The sequence below is a fragment of the Calcarisporiella thermophila genome, assembly GCF_041956535.1.
Source record: "Calcarisporiella thermophila strain CBS 279.70 unplaced genomic scaffold VTP21scaffold_12, whole genome shotgun sequence".
Lineage (NCBI taxonomy): Eukaryota > Fungi > Calcarisporiellomycota > Calcarisporiellomycetes > Calcarisporiellales > Calcarisporiellaceae > Calcarisporiella > Calcarisporiella thermophila.
In genome coordinates, this window is record NW_027192202.1 from 392208 (window position 1) to 412994 (window position 20787).

A 20787-nucleotide genomic window follows, 5' to 3' on the forward strand; every position below is an offset into this window, starting at 1 on the left:
TTTTGGATAGCTATTATAGTACAATACTATAACTCCATCTCCTTTGAAAAAGGTATCTCATTGCGATGGATTAAATCCTAGATTCGAAAAAATGTTTGCTGTTCTTCGCTCGAGATTATGGTACTAGGTTGCTATTGTCAGAGATAAACGGCAGAGAGTACTTTATTAATGAAATGGATGCTTGACATAATTCAACTTTGATCTAACTCAATTCTGGTGTGCCCAACTCACATTTTTCCAAATTGTCATTAATTGTGCTTTTATTACTTATATTTCTTAAAGTTAGAGAACATCTGCTCCAGTTAAAATGCGGTGCTCTTGTTACGATACATAAAGCCTCCAGGTATTTCTGACCATTGATATAACTAGCCTGTTATATCGTGCCAATACTATAGACGTTGAATCATATTGATTTTATCCGTTTTTCACGTCGCCAAATACGCAAGTTTCTTCAGATGCTTTACTTCTTTAAACCTTGCAAATAAAATTCTAAGCACGTTAAAAATGTTAATGCGGGTTCCTATCTATCCATGATATAAGCACTTTTATCATAGGATTGAAGCTCTTCTATCGTAGCTCTGCTATTACTTTTGAAGCAGTGATAGCATGTTGAGCCTCGGTGTTCAATAAACGGTTCCTAAATAAACCTAACTGACTAATTCCAAGCCTCAATCGCACAAGTTCCGATCGCGGACTTTTTTGCCGTGAACTCAGCTTTACCTCTGTCATCCTAGAACAAGGAAAACATGACTTCCGAATCGAAACCAATTCAGGTTGGCGCTGCCAATACGCTAGAGTATCGTGTCTATCATGGTATGGAAGTTTTTGTCGCGATGTGGACATGAATTTGCCTTAGTACATGACGATATTATAATAGAAAAGCATGGTCATTCATCTTCATTCTTCCACGATATTCCACTCTATGCCGATAAAGAGAGAGGAATATATAATATGATTGTCGAAATACCACGTTGGACGAACGCTAAACTTGAAGTATAAAATATCCGCTATTTTTGGTTTTGGATAAATACTTACAGTTGAGAACATAGATCTCAAAGGAAGAGCCGTTCAATCCTATTAAACAAGATATCAAAAAAGGTAAGCTCCGCTACGTGCGCAACTGTTTTCCTCATCACGGGTACATTTGGAACTACGGAGCCTTCCCGCAGGTAAGGCGATTGTTACGCGTCAGATACTAGGTAGTATTCCAAAATAGAAGCTTTTATAGACATGGGAAGATCCAAATTTGATCCACCCTGAGACGAAGGCCCGTGGTGATAATGATCCTCTTGACGTGTGTGAAATCGGTGAGCAGGTTGGATATACTGGTCAGGTGAAACAGGTTAAAGTGCTTGGAGTGATGGCGTTGATTGATGAGGGGGAGACTGATTGGAAAGTGATTGTGATTGATGTTAACGATCCGCTTGCGAACAAACTCAATGGTGATTATTCGTAATATCCGTACGCTCGAGGTTTTTTTCGCTAAAAAAAACTATTTCATCGTTAGATATTGAGGATGTTGAAAGGCATCTCCCCGGACTTATCCGTGCGACCAACGAATGGTTCCGCATCTATAAAATTCCTGACGGTAAGCCTGAGAATCAGTTTGCCTTCAGTGGCGAGGCGAAAAACAAGGTGACTTAAAACATTTCAACGACGATGTCAAATTAAGATTTGAGATTGTATTCTCCTATCCCTTTAGAAATATGCCCTGGATGTAATTAATGAGTGCCATGAAGCATGGAAACGTCTTATTACGGGCGTCATACCCCCTAAGACAGAGAAACACAATATTCAAGTGTAAGCTTTGCGATTACGACTGCTGAGCTATAAGATGGCTGATATTTAGTTTGTATACTTTCGATGTAGCCTAAATCTCACCGTTGAAAACAGTCCCTACAGGGTGGCACCTGATAACAACGTGGTCCCCAATATATCCAGAGAGCATGCGAAACCTGCAGCACCCATTGACCCTTCGATTGATAAGTGGTTTTTTCTTTCAGGGAATCAAATATAGCGCCTCACTGTTGTCCCTCAAAGGCCATCTCTAAGCTATGAGTCGGGGTTAAGCGGAAAAATAAACCTACTAATTGTGCTGATATAATGAATAAGTTTTTGGAAGTCTCCATTATATTATATTGTGATATAATTTGGTTTCAAAAAGATAGGCTCTTCTGCAATCACTGGACAATATTGATCAAGCTTTAGTCCATGATAATATCAGGTCTCTTTCTATCATTAGGCTCCGGAAGCAAAATTAAAGTGGAACATCAGCTATTGAGCAGCTTGTGATGTCTGCGCAAGCTCCCAAGTTACTGGAACCACCAAGTTGGAAACCTTACTGTATATTTAGAGAAATCCCCCGAATTCAAACTTTCTTGGGAATAATTTCCGGGTGCAAAATCAAGTGGCGATAACTAGGTCAAAGAACATCTGAAATGCAGTGGCTATAGCGGCCTTGTTAATGATGATATAGAATGGCGATGGAAGATTGGAAAGGGAGAATAAGCTTTCCCTATTTTTAGAACAAAGTACATTAGTGGCAGTATTTTTGAAACGATTTAATTTAAATCCTAATTTACACAGCGATTCTATTGAATTTTCTTTGGAATTTTATTTTGCTTACGCCGCCAGCCCACACGGACCGGCCCCCCAAAAAGTTTCTCCATCTTTGAGAATTGATCGGATCATCCCTATGTCACGAAGATGAACGGCATAGAGCAACTTCCATGCTATGAGCAAGCTATAAACAATACCCCTCATTCAGGACAATTGCATTCATCTACCGGATCAACCGCATTGTTAGATTTAGAGGGCGGGCATGCATCACTTGGCCACATACCCTCCGAACTCAACTTTGAAATGGAGTTGGTCGGCGAACCAACTTTACGCTCCCCTAGATATCTCTGCGGCACTATGCTCGCGGGGCGGTACCTTTTACTTGGCCATGCGCGAGGCTTGGATGTTGTCGATATCTCTCTTAGAAATAACGCTAAAAGAAAGGTTATAATCGAAGGAACGCGATTTAAGCAATTGCGAGTGGTTGAAGAGTGTAACATTATGTTGGCGTTAGCAGGAAGAACAAATCAGATCCGATGCTATAATTTAGATGCAATTTTGAATATGATTGAAGGAGCAACACCCAATTCACCAATTTCCGAGAATTCGAGATTTACATCGAATTCCAACATTCAAAATGGAAGGGACCCCATCACCAGCGGTAATGAACAGAATGGAAACCATCACAGAGAGTTCGCGTTAGCTTCTTCATCTTCCAACAAGCGATTAAAGAATAAAGAGTCTGAATATTTCAAAATCCCTGAAACCGAAGAGTCTCGCCTATTTGACGTAAAAACCACACCCGCATTCGCATATCTTATTGTTCTCTCGGATGCAAAGACAATCAAACTCTTCCAGCGCTCAGATGGCCCTTCACTTCAGCCATTTGTAAAGTTGAAGTCGTTCTGGGTTCCCAGCGATCCTGTCTATGTCGCATTGGCTCACGATCGTCTCAAGCAACCACAGAATATTATTGCAGTGTTCTCGGAAGGGGGAGCAAGTTTGATCGATTTACGAGAGAGTACTGTCAAGGAGGTAAAGGTTTCTAGTAGCGTATTTCATCCGCCCCCCTCAGTCTCTTCAATGCCGCGATATTTATCCCAATCGCCGCCAAAGAACGAAAAGCGCAAGGAAACCGTTGGTTCTTGGTGCTCGCTTGTTCAGACCCCTTTTGATATTTCAGTCATTGATCCCGGGCATATAGAACCCGACTCTTCGTTTCCACCGCCCTCTTACGATTCGGCCCTCCTCGAGGCAGAGCCTGACCTAACTGCTAGATCCCCTTTGCTCTACCTTGCTACCCGTGGGAGACGATCTCGTATCATCGACCATCGTGGTCTGCCTTTTTCCACCCTCGTTTATGAGTGGTCCGACTCTCCTCGCCACTTCGAATTCTTCCAACCAAGCCCCTCCTCCGCTTATATCATCGCGTTCCTGAGTTCAAGCATTGAGATTATAGATGTGAACTCACACACCTCGTTGCAACTCGTGAGAGGAGTCCCCTTCCAATTCCTTACGAATTATCACCCATCCGAAGAGAAGCCCAGTGGTTTCCCCGGAGTGTATTGGTGCTGCTTTTTGAAAGATAAAACCCATCTCTATCGAATCAAACCACACATGAGCCAGTAGCTCTCTTGTCTCAAACCCACCATGTTGTCAACTGGTTTGGTTAGAGTCGCTATAGAAAAAAAGGGTCTTGGAGTGGGTGGAGGGAGGAATTAACCGAGCTTATAAGGGGAGGGGGAATTTCACCAGGATGTTTTTTTGTATTGATATTTTATTTCACCTTGTTTATTTTGTCGTTTGTCAGTTATGAACCATCTCATGTAGTTGCATCTGGATGCAGTCTTCAGTCTTATCAAATTGCTATCTCAACACTCTAAATATACCAAGTATATATGATGTACAGAAATACAAGATCGAAATGGGGCAAAGGCAGGAGATATAAAATAAAATATACTCTCAACAAGTGTTAGTACATGGAAACGAGGGTTTGTCTTTTTTCAGTGCCAATATAAAAATAGCTGGAATTATCGCCGAAGATGGCCTCCCCCAAAATCAGGATGCTGTGACCACTAACCGTCTCCACCATCCATGGCCCGTTCGTCGTTGAATCGGTCTCGGTTCCTATACCGCATTTGGAATCCTTGATTTTCTAGGGTGGAAGGTCTCATCTCTCTCCTCTCCGGCTCCGGGATCCATTGCACCGCGGGAGCCCCATGGCCGCCCACACTGTTGACGTGCACAGGTTGAGGAGGCAGAGTATATCCGATCCCAAGTTCAGTGAGCATGTCTTTGACAGCCAGCGCAAAACGTGTCTTGTTTGCAAATCGTTTACCCTGATCTTGCCAGTTGGATTTGTGCTCCACACAGAAACTCAGGTTTATCTTGTTCACATTCCACATGTCCATGAATCCAATATCGAATCCAGGGGAAAAGTCGCGGGCACCCTCCGTGAGAAGCCAATGGCGCACTCGATCTCGCAGCTCCATGATCAGCTCGCGAGGGGTGTTGAAGTTGACTTGGGCAAATATCGACTCGGCCATGTTACCCGACCGCCTGACATTCTCTATATTTTTGGTGCTAAGCACCTTGTTCGGCATGTATATGATCTGGCCATCCCAGCGACTAAAAAAAAAAAAAAGCAAAGCCAAATGATTAAAATAGGAATGGGGTAACAGCTACCGTCGAGCAGTTTTATACATACACCATAACAGTTGTCATCAAACCAATATTTTTAACTATATAGTGCGTGTAGGCGGTGTTTTCACCGAGATACACTCTGTCACCCACGTCAAACGGATGCTGTAATATAGAGAAGCAGATCAGCATATACCAGCGGAGGAAATAGAATAAAAAAGCCGATGGTGCTTTACCGTTACGAATAAGAAAATGATGTTATTGAATAGATCCTTTGCCGTTCCACCGAACAAAAAGTTCAGAGCCACAAAGGCAGAGGTATAGGGTACGAGGGAGCTCCATATATCGGTGTTGAAAATGGCAAGGAAAATAAACAGAATAATCAAAAATGCAATGACCATGAAAATAATATCCAATTTTCCAACCGCTTGACTGACATCACGCAAAGAATTAGCCAGGTAGCGGCGCTCTTTGTAGATAAAATGCACAATATCGAGCATTTCAGAGCGGGAAATATCGCCGTTGCCATCACGGTCGAAAATTGCAAACGCGCGTTTCGCCTCATCTTCATCGTGGTTGAAGTAAGGAAGGAAATCCTCTGCAACAAGATAGCTGCGATTGCCTTGAAGTCCAGTGAAGAGTTTGCGCGCAATCTTGGCAGCTTGACGAGACGAGTGAATCTCTCGAGTTTGTGCAAGATCCTTATTCTCTGCCATGGCTATATTCGTCAGCTTCTTATTGATTGCGGAGAGGAAAACAGGGGGGTTTTTGGTAATGAAAAAGGGTGATTCTTGATTTCGTCCGGTAGAGTAGCCAACATTGGTTTGCGAACGATCTGCATTCGGATTCTCGGTGTCGGCGCGATAAATTTGGAGCGCAATATCATCACGATATTCACCGGTATTTTCGCTGCTATTTCGCCTCGTGCTGTTTCCAGTGCTAGTGCCATCAGCAGTATTAAAGCGAGAGGCTTTAGGTCTGCGCTTTCGAAGGAGCCCATCTGTTCTGAATTTGTTGTTGGATTTCATAAGCTTATCAAGCACTAATAATAGAAGATTAGCTAATTAGTCTAGGAGATTCTCAGGGAGAGGACTCACCTCGCAAAGCGTATTTGTTTTCCTTGATACGGTCTTTATATGCAGATTGGTGAAAACGTATGGCTAATACATAGATTAAAACAATCAGTTTCCAGGAAATCAGCGCATTTCCTAAAAAAAACCTACCGATAAGTTGGACCAGAAACTTCTCGGCCAAAAGGATGATTGAACTTCCAAAGAGTGCTCGGAATATGTCATATATGCGTATATAATCGCTAAGTTGGCTCATCTCAACGAATATGATATTTGTCAAGAACGCAAAGCTACCCCACATCCATGCAACAACAATAGCAACGATAATCCAGGTACGAACCCCAATAAAGTACTGAAAAAAATAAAAAAAAAAGAGTGAGAAGATATGAGATAGTGTAGAAAAGCAAAGCAAGTACCTCAAGCCGTAATTTCAACCACTCTGGACACTGACCCCAGAATCGTTTAGTTACAGTTACTACGATTTTAGGTAGGACTTGTACCCAGAAGTATGTAATCCAAGTTATGCCCTAAAAGTAGCTTTGGTCTTAATAAAAAAAAAAGCAACTGTGACCAAGAAAAGATGAATATACCCAAATCCAAGCTGCCCAAAAACTCCATAATTCTATTGACCGCTTGGTGAATTCCTGCGATGGATCTAACATTACGAAGTGCGCAACTATTCCTGGCGCCACTAGAATCGAAGCACCTATTGTACCGCCGACCAACGAGCGCATGAATGGCGAGAGCCGAGCAAACCCACGAGCAGTCTGACGCTTCTTTTTGCGGTAATCAGGATCATCGATTTCGGTCTCAATCCGAGCTTCCCAATCGAAAGTCTCATCCTCGGAATTCTCATTCGAATCCGTTTGCGGGATTAGGCCGTTGCGATCGGAAACAGCCTGCGGGTCAGGCGAAGGCTGAGGTAGAGGATTCGAAGAGGGATGTAGCTGAGGTTGCGAAGGGGCGCTCGCCATAGCGAGGGAAATCAGATTTGGTAAGGATGGAGGAGAGATAGGGGGAAAGAGTGTGGTACAGAGTTAGGAGACGACTAGTCAAGGAATGAAGAGTCTGTGTGAAAGGCGAGCGAGAAGGAATTTAATTGAATTCCTTTGATCGATTAGTTCCGACGCAAAATTAGTAACACAGAGCCGGGCCCCGGAGCTTACTTCTAGTCCATCAATTAATTAAATAGCTTCACCCATCTCTGTACCTATCTTTCTGATTCTTCTATTAATATCCAGTATGCTCTGAGCCTCGACTTGGCGCTCTGTCTGAGATTGAGCCTTCTCTCGTTGCGGCCACCCACACCTGTAGAAGCAAACAGCGAAGCCCTCCTATTAGCACTGTGCGGTATTGTCGATACCTTGTATCATGATTCTCCGCCGTTAGCTCCAAATGCCTTATGTCCAGCGCTGCATCCCTAGATAACAACCCAGTTAGTAGAGCTAATCATGGTGCGACAATACATGTGTTTGACACACCGATGAGAATATTTCAGAACTGTGTCGTGCTCTCTCAAGCTGGCACGATTCTTTTCCCAACCGTTTCAAATTCTAAGCAAGATCAGCCTTATAAAATTGTACGCATTTTTCCTCACTAGTGACTCTGCCGAGCCTAACCGTTTCGTCTTTGAATCGTGACAGATATGTAATGCTCGTGTTCCGCCACATTTGCAAACTGTGATCATCCCGAAGAAAGAGATATTCATTGCCTAATGCTTAACCAGTTGGGTTTCGAGAATGTCGCAGGGATTTGGTCGACTGAATAAAATTGTTTTTCAAAAGGACTGGTTATTCGTTCGCTCGAAATGCTCGAGTCCAATTGGCCTTTAAGCCATTATATCGGTCAAAATCGTTGATATTGTTCGCCACAGTGACTTTCATTTTCAAGTAAATATTAATTCAGTCACAGCTACTGTTCAGTGCAACTTCGAGACCTCAATGTTACGCTTTCCACGATTGCTCTCACGCAGGCAATCGCCGCTACCGGCAAGCTCTTTTCGAACTACTACAATATGTCCTAAATGCTCGCTTCTTGTTCGAAGAAATTATGCTACCAAAGAGAAAACGTAATTCTTTTCGTATGGAATGTATATATGAATTGATGGCTCATTTTTATTTATTAGGACCTTGGAGGAAAAATCAAGGTTGTTGGAAGTAGAGATTCGAAAACTAGAAGCAAAACTAGAGCTCGCTGGAAAGCCGGGAACAAATGTAGGTCTTATTTTTTATGATGTCTTATTTTTGATGCTTACTGGTCCCAATTTAATCTTAGGTACAACATTCAAATCAGCCAGCTAGCGATCCTGCAGAAGTTTATAAAGCATTGACACAACCAGAGCAAATCGTCACTGCTACCAACAAAAGGCGCATACCATCTGATTTCCTTGAAAATCTTCGAGTCTCTTTTCTTGACACTCACGCATTGCGTCCACCAGCTGATCTGACAGCTATGAGCGCAGATGCAGGTCTTGACGAGATTAAAACTGCACTAATTGAAGAATCCTCGAATGTATCTTCTTCGCCCTCTGCTAGTGTTGATATACAGCAATTTCACAAACTCATCTATGCTAATTCTCTTGCAAAACGGCCAAAAGAGGCAGAAGAGGCGCTGTCTCTAATGGTAGAGTTTGGGCTCCAGCCGGACGCACGAGCTTATTCACATCTTCTCGATGCCTATGCAAATGCTCACGATACAAAAGGCGCTTTCGATGTCTTTCGGCGTATGTGTGATGCTGGATTCGTGCCTGATACCCACACGTATGGGGGATTGATCAAGGTGCTTCTCAAGGACCAAAGACTGGATGATGCTTTCCGTATATATGAAAGGATGAAGCGCGAGAAAGTTGAAGCCACCCAACCCATTTTTGATATGCTTGTCAGAGGATGCATTGCAAACGGAGATTTGCATCGAGCTTGGAAGACTTTTGATCATATGCGTTTAGAGGTATGCCAGCCAGACGTGGTGATGTATACGAACATGATTGTCGCATGCGCAGAGGTAAGCGGTTTCTAAACAATTATTTTTAAAAAGGTTTTTTATACATATTTTAATTTAAAAAAAAATACTCTCATAGAATCAAGAAGTTGAGCGTGCCCTTAACCTATTCACTGAAATGACGACTACTTATAATTTAACACCTACTGATGTGACCTTTAATGCCCTTATACACGCTTGTGCCAAACGTAAAGACTACTTTCAGGACGCATTCAACTTGCTACGCCAAATGGAATCCCATGGTTTTCGCCCTGATACATACACGTTTAACTCACTATTAAGTGCATGCACCAGATGTGGTGCATTGCATCTTGCTCGAAAAGTGTTTGCGGACATGGTAAAGAGAGTAAATGAGGGCGACGAAAGGGCAATGCCCAATGAAGTAACCTGGACCTCATTGCTTTACAACTACGCCTACTATCGTCCCTCTAAAACACGCCCATCATCGCAGGAGGACACACCAAAGAAGTCGGGGGGTGAGGGAAAGTTGGGCCTCGCTCTGCAATCTGAAGCACATCCACTTTTAAATTTGGTACCCCATACTCAAGCTGAAGTTCTCGCAGAAGCCCGTGCTATTTTCGCGCATATCGTTTCGTTAAGCTCGCTTCCTGAGAAGGATCTGAATCATCTCAAACTAACTACTTGGCTTTTGAATGCATATATCACCGTTTTTGCATCACATGATCGCCAGGAAGCATTTCGTATTTTCGAAGACCAGTTTGCGCAATTTGGTTTGGAGCCAGATGGCCATACATGTGTCAGGGTGCTGCAGGCGTGTTACGAAGAGCGGGACGTAGATATGGCTTGGAAAGTGTGGGGAAAATACCAAGATTGGTGGCAGGAGACACAAGAACAAACGCACGAGGATGGTGTTGAGGGTAGAGGGTCTGCTGTGCAGCTCAAGGGAGGAATTAGGGAGGATCAAGCTCGCCGAATCCAGTATGATGCCTATCGTTGGATGATTAATACCCTTGCAGTTGGAAACGAATTGACTCGCGCAGTAAGGCTACTTTCTACTTTGTCCCACAGTATGGCTGACTGGCCCTCCCGCCGGGTCAAATCTCCCGTCAATCTCCCTAGCCATCCCTTACTCTCCGACTTCAAAACACTCTATGTCAAAAGCGTTCAATTGGAAGATAGAGCTTCACGTGCCGCAATACTCAAGCTATGTCCGCCGGTGAAAGATGAGGTGGCCAATACTCTCAGGAAAAAATGGACGGGTGGAAAGGGGAAGAAGTTTGCGGTGGGAGACAAAACTAGAAAGCGTGTGATAAAAGATGGGGCGTGAGCCTATCCCTTTTGCATTTGTATATCTGTTTATATAATCCAGCAATGATTTTACAAATTGTAAAATTTATTGAAATACAACGGATTTTTTCCTATGATTTCAAGTCAAGCTGCACGTTCATGATTCCAGAGACCGAATTGAAAATCTTGATTCCTCTTCCCTCCTATTTTTTGGAGAGTAAGTCACCAAAGATGGGATGAAGAAGGAATGTAAAAAAAAAAATATACCTTTGAAGCCTTGGCTAATTCTACTACTGTTACAATTCCACACTGGATTTCTCCCTTCTCCAACAATTCCGAGCGCATTGTTCCCGCCAAACAACCTTCATATAAAGCCATAAATTAACAGCCCTCCCCCCACCCCCCTTTACGAACATAGATTGTTTCCAACTTACCACACTCAACCGATGGAGTTATCCATGTCCCATCCTCCATCTCTACTGCGATATTGCAAATGGATGTCTCGGTTATCTCTCCGCGTTCGTTATAAAGGACTACATCTTGATACGTTGCCGGAACATCTTACCCCCCCCCCAAAAAAAAAAAATTAAGTGTATTAAAGACATATGAAACGTGCCACCGAAGAGTAAATATTTACCAGCTCTTGCGCGTGCTCTTTCATAGTAGGGTCGATGGGTTGTCTTGTGACGAAGGAAGATATCTTCGCTCGAGACAGGTTGTGTATCGAGAACTATAGTTGGATCTATGTGCACATTCTTAGGGGTTATCATTCATTCGATCCAGCGGCATTGAGAGATGTGTACCTGTCCGTGCATTCGCTATTAATGGGTACGCTTCAACTATCAGGCCACCAGTTTTATCCACTAAGACTCTGACCTATAAAATTATAATCAATGATCTTGTAACGTGGCGAAATCCACACTGTTACATCTATTGCAGACCTTTTGGGGTATATCACCATGCTGTTTAACTCTCTCTTGCATCTCTTTCTCAATTTTGTTGGAAGAAGGTGCGTTTATCTCGAAAAATTGGGCAGAAGCCAGAAGTCGGTTAAAGTGGCGATCGAGAAGATAGAAGCCTAATGAGAAAACCAGTTAAATTTATAGAGAGACTTCTACTTTCCAAGAGCGATGGACACTCTACCTTTGCCTGGCTCGTAGAGTATTGTCTCTAGTAGTTTGAAATCGATTGTTTTGCTCGTTGGCATTTCAAAATGTCAATATTTCTTCCTCACCTGGTCTCACTACTATATATTGTCCCAGAATGGTCCTATTTCAGAAGCAATGTCCCAATGATTTGATTCAATATTCGATCCACAATAGTCCTCACTATAGTTTTCAAAAAGGGGCCATTTGAAAAACACATTATATATTTTATATTTTGTAAATTAAATATCATACAAGGATTATATTGAAATTTTAGAACAGAGTGGGGTAGTATAGTTTATAGAGTTTAGAGATCATTTGCCTTCGTTTTCTAGCAACCCCATTTCTAGCTCTTCTTCGAATTCACCGCCATTGAACGACTCAGAGGCGGATATTATGGTTGTTTCCTTGGTCTGATGCCTTGTGATCCTTCCCATCTCTCGTTTCGCCAGCTCTTCAGCATTTTTTCCGCTATGTTGCCATAGGGAAATAAGCCCATGGGTATACAAGAAGGTAATAAACGCGAACGAGATCAGCACATTCGCATAAGAGGACACATCCACCATCATATCCTCAAAGGTATGAACTTGCTCTTCATTGGCGCCCATGAACATATACCCAGCAAGTATAAGCAACTGAGTGGCAGAAAAAATACAAAGGATGAGCGAGTGGATTCTAGAAAGTAATTGAAATATGAAAAGCTTACAAAGGGGGGTAGGTGCTGGAATGGATGGATGCTATCCGAAGTATCTTCTCTTTTGACGACAAAGCATATCTCAACAATACGAGCCAGTGCTCCAAAACTGAGAACGTATCCGAACAAACTATGAAGCTTCAGTGAGTATTCACTATGTTGTGCGTGGCCAACCATACTGTATCCAGTAAAGATAATGACAATCGCAGGTATGATACTGCGATTACCGCGGCGCGACAGGAATATTCCTGCTAGACCTCCAGCCCACCAAAGGATTCCAAGGGAAGTATCTAATTGTATCAAAGTCCGGAAGAGTCAAATTCAATCATCTCAATAGGCTAGAAAAGTGAGCTTATATACGTTGCATGTCTCCATGGCTCCACGGCTCTTGGTTCCATCTATGCTCCGTGAAAGTATTCACTATTCCCCACTAAAGCAAATATAGACGAGGCATTCAATTACATTTAACAGGAGTTCTTAGGACTATTATAATCATACCAGCATGATAACCCAGCTATCATACCACTCAGGAGATTTATTTTTCCGCCTCAACCACGGCCCTCCAACACGCAAAAGAAGGATCATGATAACACCGTAGGCTATAAAACTGCTTCCCATAATAAAATGTGCAAGACATTGACCGAAGTGATCTATCCATTAAAAAGTTTAGAGCAACAAGAAAACTTCCATTATCTATCTGTGAAATGTCACCTTCGTAGCAAAAGCCAACACTCGTGATCACTCCAAGCACTATTTGGGTATATCCAACTATCGGAAACGCCTTTCCAAATAGACTATGCGCAAATTTGACGGTAGGTCTAAGTAGCTTGACATGGATCCATTTTTCACCTCTTTCCAAGTGCAATTTCAAATAGATCCCAAAGATTACTTGGGCCCCTAGAATCCAAATAAGTATACCGCCAAAGGATGAATGAGCTCCCTCTCGGAATTGCCGGCCTCCATGCATATGGCCTAAGAAAATTCCAATTGCTGTCAAAGCGGTGCCGGCTATTTGGAGAGGGACGTGCCAACGCGAACGGGTCAATCCTAATATCATCCCTAGTGGAAACACAAAAGCCCAAGCAAGAATTTGTACTATGATGTGAGCTATCAAAATCCCGTCCACGGGGTCCGAGCTACAATACAGAATTCAAAAGGCAATTTAGAAGGATGGCCGAAGTCAGTTCGATCCGCTTATTAGTCATCTTCACCAACCTGACGTTAAGGTCGCCCAACATATCATCATGATGCTCATGAGCTATAGTAACGGGCAAAATTATAAGTAATAGGAGGAGGTATAACATCGTCAGTTTTGGTATCATAATGTGGATCAATAGGCTTATAAAACACCATAGAGGACGCTTATGACAAATCTGGTTAAATGTAGTTTCAGATTTTAAAGTGACTGTGAATGGCTTGGAGACTTCTCCTGAATCGTATATTATGCTACCCATACTACAAGTGTTCCTGGAAAAAATGGAGAAATGAAACACACGCTATTAAAAAAAAATGAAAATTATATATTCATATGCATACAATGAGAAGAGATAAATCCAGTCTAACTCTTAATAAATAAAATGGTTGGTATTTCTAGATTCTATTGAAGAAGTGAGGAGGGTTTTCTACCATGATAGCATTTGGCTCTTTGGAGAGTGCCAAACACTGTTTTGCATATGTCCACGGTAAAGCTCACGAATCACTTTGCCATGGAGAATGGTCTGTTCCACAATCGACTCTACGTGACAAGGGGTGACGCGACCATACCAGATCCCACGTTTGCCTCCTTGTGTATACACAATAACATTACCTGCAAATTTATGCCCTATGATCAGATAAGCAAGAGAGTTAAATTACAAGATGTTTGAACAAGTATTTAAAGATTGATCAGATTACCTCCAATATGGCTAACCATGTATACGACTGCTCCCTTTTGCTCTTCATGCATATCATCCAACAGAAGTATGTCTCCAGCCTCAATTTTGTTTTTGGATTTTAAATAACGACTATTGTCAAAACCAACGCAAAATTTCCCGTAGGAGCTGAGAACTTTCTCGAACTCATCTCGCAGAGGGGGTGCCGTAACTCCACAGCGCTTGTCTCGTCTACGGTGCGAACATATGAGAGTGACGGCATCATAGGGGATCCGACGTATTTCAAACAATGTACCATCTATCCTTTTAACATCTCCAATATCATCCAGCATATCATAGCCATTCCCATTCACAAAACCGTCCCCTCTATCCAGCTGGATTCTTCCTTTTTCAGGATTTGAGACTGTTGGTAATGGACGGGTCAAGAAAGTTTCGTAGAAAACCTGGGCATCCGATGGTCTAACGTTTGATACTAGAATATTATCCGGCATTAAAAGGACATCGCATCCGTCTTCAATCGTAGAATACACGTTGCGGCGACTAATGTTCGTTATTAATATACACATATTCTCCGGTCTCTCTATATATCCTTTCTCCTGCTTAAGTTTGGCTAACTTTTCCTTGGTCTCTTTGTCAACTTTTGTGAGCTTCGATGCTAGGGACTGAGTGTCGTCCTCCAGAATCTCAACCCAATCTGTCTGACCAGTTGAAATCATGACTTGTCTAACATAGGGTTTCACTGACCCAGCCAATTGTGATTCTATGTCGATTTTTAGATAAGACGGATAATTCGAATGAACATAACAATGTTCCAGCTCTGGACAGGTCCAGCACGGATCCTCAAATAATTCTTCGGGTACCTGAGAAATGGAAGGATTATCAGGCTTTTCGTTTAGTTGTACGGGGGGAGGAGAGGGAGAGGGAGTAAGCATTAGATCGGCGGCAGAGAAATAATTATCGTTGCCGCTGTCTGAAGAGGGGGGAGTGGGAGGATTGCTCCTTGTAGGAGTGAGAGATCCAAGATTAGAAAAAATAGATTTAATGAATTCACTCATTGTTTATAGTAAAAAGGGCATCTGAAGAAGAATGTGGAGAATGAGAAGGGTCCGAATTATAGGGGAAATTGGATGAATTACAAATGTCAAAGAAAGATGAAGTGGTTGCAGATATTAAAGAAAAGGTGGTGGGAAATTTCCGAAAACATCGGATTTTTGAATGAAAGAGTAAATAATCAGATCATAATTTTGTTTTCCATTTGGAAAGCTTTAAGTTTTGCCGTGTATGACAGCGCATTAAGGTTGCTGGATTTAAACGAATTATCGAAGGCGTCATATTCGATATATTCCTATTCATTTGGCGGTTTATCGTGTTTAGCTTCTTACGTATTCGGCGCTAACCTAGCGCGGGGTAAAGCTCAGAGTGCGGAGAACAAGAACAGTATATTAAACAACATAGGACCGCAAATATCTTAATCAATCTAATTAGCGGGATGGCCTAAAATTACAATTACTCCTGCCGCGTGATTTACATTAACTATAACGCTAAAGAAATGCTATAAGTTGTTAAAGACAAATTTTCCAGCAACATATCATGGAGATTCCGATAAGGACCACCACCACCACTAGGATCGCAATAAGCGCATTCTTGCTTATTCCTCCAACCCGGTCAGAGCCATCTCCTCCTTGGTTTGGTTTTACTGGATTAGTGGATGTTCCGCCCGGTGATAGACCCGTTGAGGTAGAGATGATGGATACATCGGTTATAGCATTCTGGCGGGGATAAAAACGTGCAGATGCAATGTGAACAATGAGAAGAAATATTAAAAGAGAAAGAAAAATATATTGGGGCTTCATGGAATAACAGATGATATAGAACGGGAATTGAGCTGATTTATAAAATGCAATTGAGTGCTATTCAGTTAGGTTACAAGAGTTGGTTATACGTTCGTAATGATTGTAATTAGAATGCAATTGTCTGAAAATTGGTGAATTTGATGACACGATCCAGTTGTGGAGTTGAGCAAGTCACCGCAGCTCAATTTGTGTAAAATAAGAGACAAATCGAAACAGATTGCTCCATGCTACAGAATAGGGTGCTCTCTCCAACACATCTCACAAGTACGTCAAATTTTCAATCAGTTCACGAGTACATTAAAATGGATATATTTCTCATATAAACAGTTTAATAAGCAAAAGTCTCCATACTATTCTCGCTGATATTCCAAGAGTGCTTGGGCCATTTTCCGTACTTTTGGATTGTAATGTGTCTACGGTTAGAGGGTTAGAAAAGCTTAGTGTCCAGCCAAGTTTTTATAGAGAAAAGCGTAAAAATAGTACCTGCAATAGCATCAGCTCCCACAGACTCGTTGCAAAAGGGTTGCATAGCTCTGGGTCATCCACATAAGGGAGATATGTGCCTCCACTCGCAACTTCCTCCGAGCACAGCAACACATCCAATTTTGGGTGTTTCTAAAGAAGTAGTGGGTTAGATCTTCTCTTAGTAATACACAACATAAGCATAAGCTAGATATCGAACCATCACAAGCCGTTTTATCAATCCCAAACAGCTCACCACAGTTTTTCCAGGCATTTGCAAGCAAGCAGTGGCCATTCTCTTAGTGAAAGCTGCCGTTCTTTCTACAGGCACTCGGTATTTTTGGAAAAACATCATTTCTATCTCCTTGGCCAAAAGTTCTCGCTCACTCGCTACTCGGTGTTCATGGCGACTCTCTAGCCCAGCTTCTACCATGTTGGCTGCGGGAGGTGTTTCTATATGGGGGTTGAGGCATAGAGGGAGTAGCGTTGCATAGAGCTGGCGATAAAAATCTTGGAGATCTAGATCTAGAGAACGAGCCTGGCCGGATAGTAGCTGGAAAGCAGTTAGAATGCAGAGCAGACTTCGCCGAGTATCAACCCCGTTTGTATCATTATCCTCGTCTTCATTCATCGAGGCGCTCTCGCCCTTTTCAGTATGCTTGGTGTTCGCTCCGATCATGATTTTCTTCAGTATTTCAAGGAGGTCTCCGAAAAAGTCCACACTGATCAGGTGAGCAAATCTAAATAAACCGTGGGACATTATTGATCAGTCAAAAACTCCAATAAAAATGTTGGTTTATACTAACGTTGCTAGGCCTTCTAACACGGTGGGTAAAAGCGGCGACATGCTCTTTGTATTTTTTAAAACACGGAAATAGGTGATGAACACAAGCTTGAGTGTCTCAGAATGCTATAGTAGATTGAGCGTAAATATAAAAGAACATGCACTAAAGCAATAGAATCGTTCTGCCTACTCTTTTTTCTCTCTCCTCCTTATCCACTACGGCTTCGGCTTCGCGCATCTCCTTCTGAATCTCCATTCTTTCTTTCTCGAGCTTCTTCTGTTTTCGTGTCATATGTGGACGTTTGCGCTTCTTTCCACGCTTTTCACTCTCATCATTTTCTCCATCTTGCACATGCTTGGGGTTCAATTCGTCACGCAGACGTAGATGCAAAAATGTGTTCAGAACTTGCTCATGTATTCCATAATTTTTTGCTTTGGCCATTTTCGAAATGAGTTTGACAGCATCAAGTGATGCCTCACCAGACTCATCTGACTTAAAAACATCGATAATGGCATCACAGCACCTTGCAGCAACCTAAACGATTTGCGTCATTAGTATTAATAATCAAAATTAAAAACAATATTATTTATCCCTAATCATAAACTTACTTTGTTCCACCGTCGCACACTCATCCGAGCGATTACCGCCGACATCAAGTTAAGGCGAAAGTTGAAATGCGGCTTTTCCGTAAGTAGCGTGCACATGCACTCAATCGCCACAGACGCATCATCCGATTTGATAGGTTCATTCAATGTTTTCTCGACTCCATTCTCTTTATCTTTAAGCTTGGATTTTGCATTTTTAAGTTCATTTTCTAATTGTTGCAGATAGGTCTGATAATTTGATAGGAGAGTCTGCTCAAACGCTCGAAGTTTCTTTACTTCTTTCGAAACCTACACAAGATGAATAAAAGATTAAGCACAATCAAAGAATAAAAATAGGTCTGTTTATACCTTTTCAGCCTTCTCTTTTTCTGTAAGCTGTCGTATCCGATATCCGGGTATAATGTCCTTGTAAACCGCTAACTGCGTCAATAATGCGAGCTTCTTGATTTTTGGATTCATATCCTGGGATATCTCTCGCAAGTTCTTCAATTGACCGATCTATCCAAAATAAAGAACCTTACTATCAATACCAAGAGTGGAATTCGGTTGAATAAACTTATCGATTACATTATTTTCCGGATCTTCCATTATTGCTTGAGCAATAGCTGCTAGTTCCTCCTTCTTCTTCACTATATACTCTTTCATTGACATTGGTTTCTCGTGTTCTTCAGAAGCTTCGTGCTCCTGCAGCTCACTTTCAAACTCCATTTCGTCATCTTCATCCACCTCCTCTTCATCCGTAGCATCGCTCACATCTCTATCAACGACCTCTGCTTCATTTTCTTCTTCATCTCCTTCAGGCACTACGATTCGTCCACTCGCTAATTTGATAGGTAATCGCTTTGAGTCCTTTTTTGGCTCCCAATCTCCCACCCTTCGAGGCTGTATTTCGTATTCCTGCTCTTCATCAGAATCACTATCAAAGTATCCTGTATCTCTATCATTCTCCCTCTCTTCCTCCTCTTCCTCATCCTCAGATGAATCGCTTAAAGCTACCGCGGAAAGATCGGTGCTACTCTTTGCTTTCGCCACTGAGGGTTTTTTAGCCCTTGTAATTTCGTTTTTGTGCAAAGAGACAGGGTCCAGCCGATTGAGAAATCCTGTAAAGTCACCATGCTCACGAAAGAACTCTAGATCCTCTTCATTTAGCTCGACATCTTCCTCAGGATTATTCTGAGGATGCTCTATCAACTTGGGAACTTTGACATCCTAGTAAATAGTAATCTTAAGTTTATCAAAACTAAAATAAGAAATGAAAAATATCAACCTTTTGTTGCTTCTTAGCCTTGTTCTTTTTTGGGTTGAATTTGGTCTTGGGAGGCATGACGATCTAGGTATTGGTACCCAAAATGCTAAGAAGGGACATATTTTGTGATTAAGTGGCTCAGCGAGTAAACAAATATAAATGACTGTCGAATTTAACAGTCACACTAATATCGAACGACAATTTCGATACTTGTTGTTTTGCTCGAAAAGGTGGAAAAATGGCTTCCGTAGACGTCAAAGTCTCGAGAAGCCCCCTAGCACGAAACGAGCATAAGACGGGATATGTTGGGAGCTGGAAGCAAGCGTTTGTGGTAACTATATTTTATTTCAATTTATATAATCTTACTCCAGTTGCATGTCACCATAAATTATTTAAACATTTTAATAATCGCATAGGCTGGAGCTATCTCGGGCACAGCAGTAGATACCGTACTATTTCCATTGGATACCATTAAGACACGCTTACAATCACAGGCAGGCTTCGCTGCTGCGGGTGGATTCAGAGGAATTTATTCAGGTTTATTATCTGCCGTAATTGGGAGCGCGCCAAACGGTAAAAATTCGTTTTGCATCCCTTGCTTTAGTTAAATTAGAGGTTCTAAATCGTCTTGTTTTTGGATGAAGCGGCCGCATTTTTTGTGACGTATGAAAGTATTAAACGACTGCTAGGTGATAATGTTAGCGGGAATTATGCTCCTGCCGTTCATATGGCCGCCGCCTCTTGTGGTGAAATTGTAAGCTTTTGGCAATTATTGCTCTTCATTTCTTTATCCAATATAATGGATATTGGTTGGGAATAATTAGGCTGCATGTTTGATCAGAGTTCCAACTGAAGTTATTAAACAGCGGATGCAAGCGAAACAATTCCGAACGACCAGTGACGCTGTCAATGCGGTCTTTCGAAATGAAGGTGTATTAGGATTTTACCGTGGGTATTTAAGCACAGTTTTTCGAGAAGTATGATTGCATACAAATAGCTACAAGAAGAGTTCTTCAATTTATTATGTGTATTCACCTATTGCATTATTTTAAGATCCCGTTCACTTGCGTGCAATTTCCGCTCTATGAATATCTCAAGGTCCTTCATTTGATTTGAACTATACGATCTTACACTCACCCACATGCCTTTACAGCTATCTTATGCCGAGCTAAGGCAGCGTCGGATTGAACCTGCTGAAGCAGCCGTTTGCGGTTCTATTGCTGGAGGATTTGCCGCAGCAGTCACAACCCCGCTAGATGTAGTGAAAACAAGAGTGATGCTCTCCCACAAAGTAAGACAACTCTAAAACGTGGATAATCTTTGGCTAATATTTTTTTTCTCCCCCTTTGCAGGATGCAACGTACAAGAAATATAATGGTATTGGAAATACTTTCCGCCGCATTATTGCAGAAGAGGGCTTCCTTGTGTTGTTCTCTGGAATTGGGCCACGTGTGTTATGGATATCAATTGGAGGAAGTATATTCTTGGGCGTTTATGAACAAGTGAAAAAGGTGTTAGTATCCGAGGAAATACTTGTATAAAAATAATAGAATATCGAGCTGAATAAACGAAAATAAGCCACCATTTTGGAAATAGCTCGAAATTTACTTCA

General features: G+C 42.0%; 9 protein-coding genes across 9 annotated transcripts; 4 read left to right on the plus strand and 5 right to left on the minus strand.

Moving 5' to 3' along the window:
• Window positions 1-746: 746 nt before the first annotated feature.
• VTP21DRAFT_1680 (uncharacterized protein) lies at window positions 747-2017 on the plus strand (the record flags this gene model as incomplete). Its single annotated transcript, XM_069391794.1, has 7 exons — window positions 747-813; window positions 878-993; window positions 1050-1169; window positions 1229-1442; window positions 1508-1635; window positions 1703-1800; window positions 1870-2017. The coding sequence occupies 7 exons, from the start codon at window positions 747-749 to the stop codon at window positions 2015-2017; spliced, it is 891 nt and encodes a 296-aa protein (XP_069251017.1).
• A 689-nt stretch (window positions 2018-2706) lies between these two features.
• On the plus strand, window positions 2707-4188 carry VTP21DRAFT_1681 (uncharacterized protein; the record flags this gene model as incomplete). Its single annotated transcript, XM_069391795.1, has 1 exon — window positions 2707-4188. The coding sequence occupies one exon, from the start codon at window positions 2707-2709 to the stop codon at window positions 4186-4188; it is 1482 nt and encodes a 493-aa protein (XP_069251018.1).
• Window positions 4189-4634: 446 nt separating this feature from the next.
• Window positions 4635-7243, minus strand: VTP21DRAFT_1682 (uncharacterized protein; the record flags this gene model as incomplete). Its single annotated transcript, XM_069391796.1, has 7 exons — window positions 4635-5187; window positions 5267-5364; window positions 5436-6241; window positions 6297-6359; window positions 6423-6621; window positions 6686-6796; window positions 6860-7243. 7 exons carry the CDS (start codon window positions 7241-7243, stop codon window positions 4635-4637), a joined length of 2214 nt encoding a protein of 737 aa, XP_069251019.1.
• A 966-nt stretch (window positions 7244-8209) lies between these two features.
• VTP21DRAFT_1683 (uncharacterized protein) lies at window positions 8210-10554 on the plus strand (the record flags this gene model as incomplete). The annotated part of the gene is made up of 4 exons (XM_069391797.1): window positions 8210-8337; window positions 8395-8482; window positions 8544-9269; window positions 9346-10554. The coding sequence occupies 4 exons, from the start codon at window positions 8210-8212 to the stop codon at window positions 10552-10554; spliced, it is 2151 nt and encodes a 716-aa protein (XP_069251020.1).
• A 91-nt stretch (window positions 10555-10645) lies between these two features.
• VTP21DRAFT_1684 (uncharacterized protein) lies at window positions 10646-11721 on the minus strand (the record flags this gene model as incomplete). The annotated part of the gene is made up of 7 exons (XM_069391798.1): window positions 10646-10717; window positions 10782-10876; window positions 10949-11074; window positions 11152-11256; window positions 11318-11390; window positions 11456-11592; window positions 11658-11721. 7 exons carry the CDS (start codon window positions 11719-11721, stop codon window positions 10646-10648), a joined length of 672 nt encoding a protein of 223 aa, XP_069251021.1.
• Window positions 11722-11973: 252 nt separating this feature from the next.
• Window positions 11974-13675, minus strand: VTP21DRAFT_1685 (uncharacterized protein; the record flags this gene model as incomplete). The annotated part of the gene is made up of 6 exons (XM_069391799.1): window positions 11974-12294; window positions 12366-12643; window positions 12714-12783; window positions 12852-13003; window positions 13065-13489; window positions 13569-13675. 6 exons carry the CDS (start codon window positions 13673-13675, stop codon window positions 11974-11976), a joined length of 1353 nt encoding a protein of 450 aa, XP_069251022.1.
• Window positions 13676-13975: 300 nt separating this feature from the next.
• On the minus strand, window positions 13976-15156 carry VTP21DRAFT_1686 (uncharacterized protein; the record flags this gene model as incomplete). Its single annotated transcript, XM_069391800.1, has 2 exons — window positions 13976-14175; window positions 14247-15156. The coding sequence occupies 2 exons, from the start codon at window positions 15154-15156 to the stop codon at window positions 13976-13978; spliced, it is 1110 nt and encodes a 369-aa protein (XP_069251023.1).
• A 1271-nt stretch (window positions 15157-16427) lies between these two features.
• Window positions 16428-19253, minus strand: VTP21DRAFT_1687 (uncharacterized protein; the record flags this gene model as incomplete). The annotated part of the gene is made up of 9 exons (XM_069391801.1): window positions 16428-16490; window positions 16561-16692; window positions 16760-17279; window positions 17346-17449; window positions 17514-17858; window positions 17933-18217; window positions 18278-18427; window positions 18497-19138; window positions 19197-19253. The coding sequence occupies 9 exons, from the start codon at window positions 19251-19253 to the stop codon at window positions 16428-16430; spliced, it is 2298 nt and encodes a 765-aa protein (XP_069251024.1).
• A 160-nt stretch (window positions 19254-19413) lies between these two features.
• VTP21DRAFT_1688 (uncharacterized protein) lies at window positions 19414-20716 on the plus strand (the record flags this gene model as incomplete). The annotated part of the gene is made up of 7 exons (XM_069391802.1): window positions 19414-19506; window positions 19592-19748; window positions 19820-19929; window positions 20000-20152; window positions 20229-20273; window positions 20329-20466; window positions 20528-20716. The coding sequence occupies 7 exons, from the start codon at window positions 19414-19416 to the stop codon at window positions 20714-20716; spliced, it is 885 nt and encodes a 294-aa protein (XP_069251025.1).
• Between the last annotated feature and the right edge of the window lie 71 nt (window positions 20717-20787).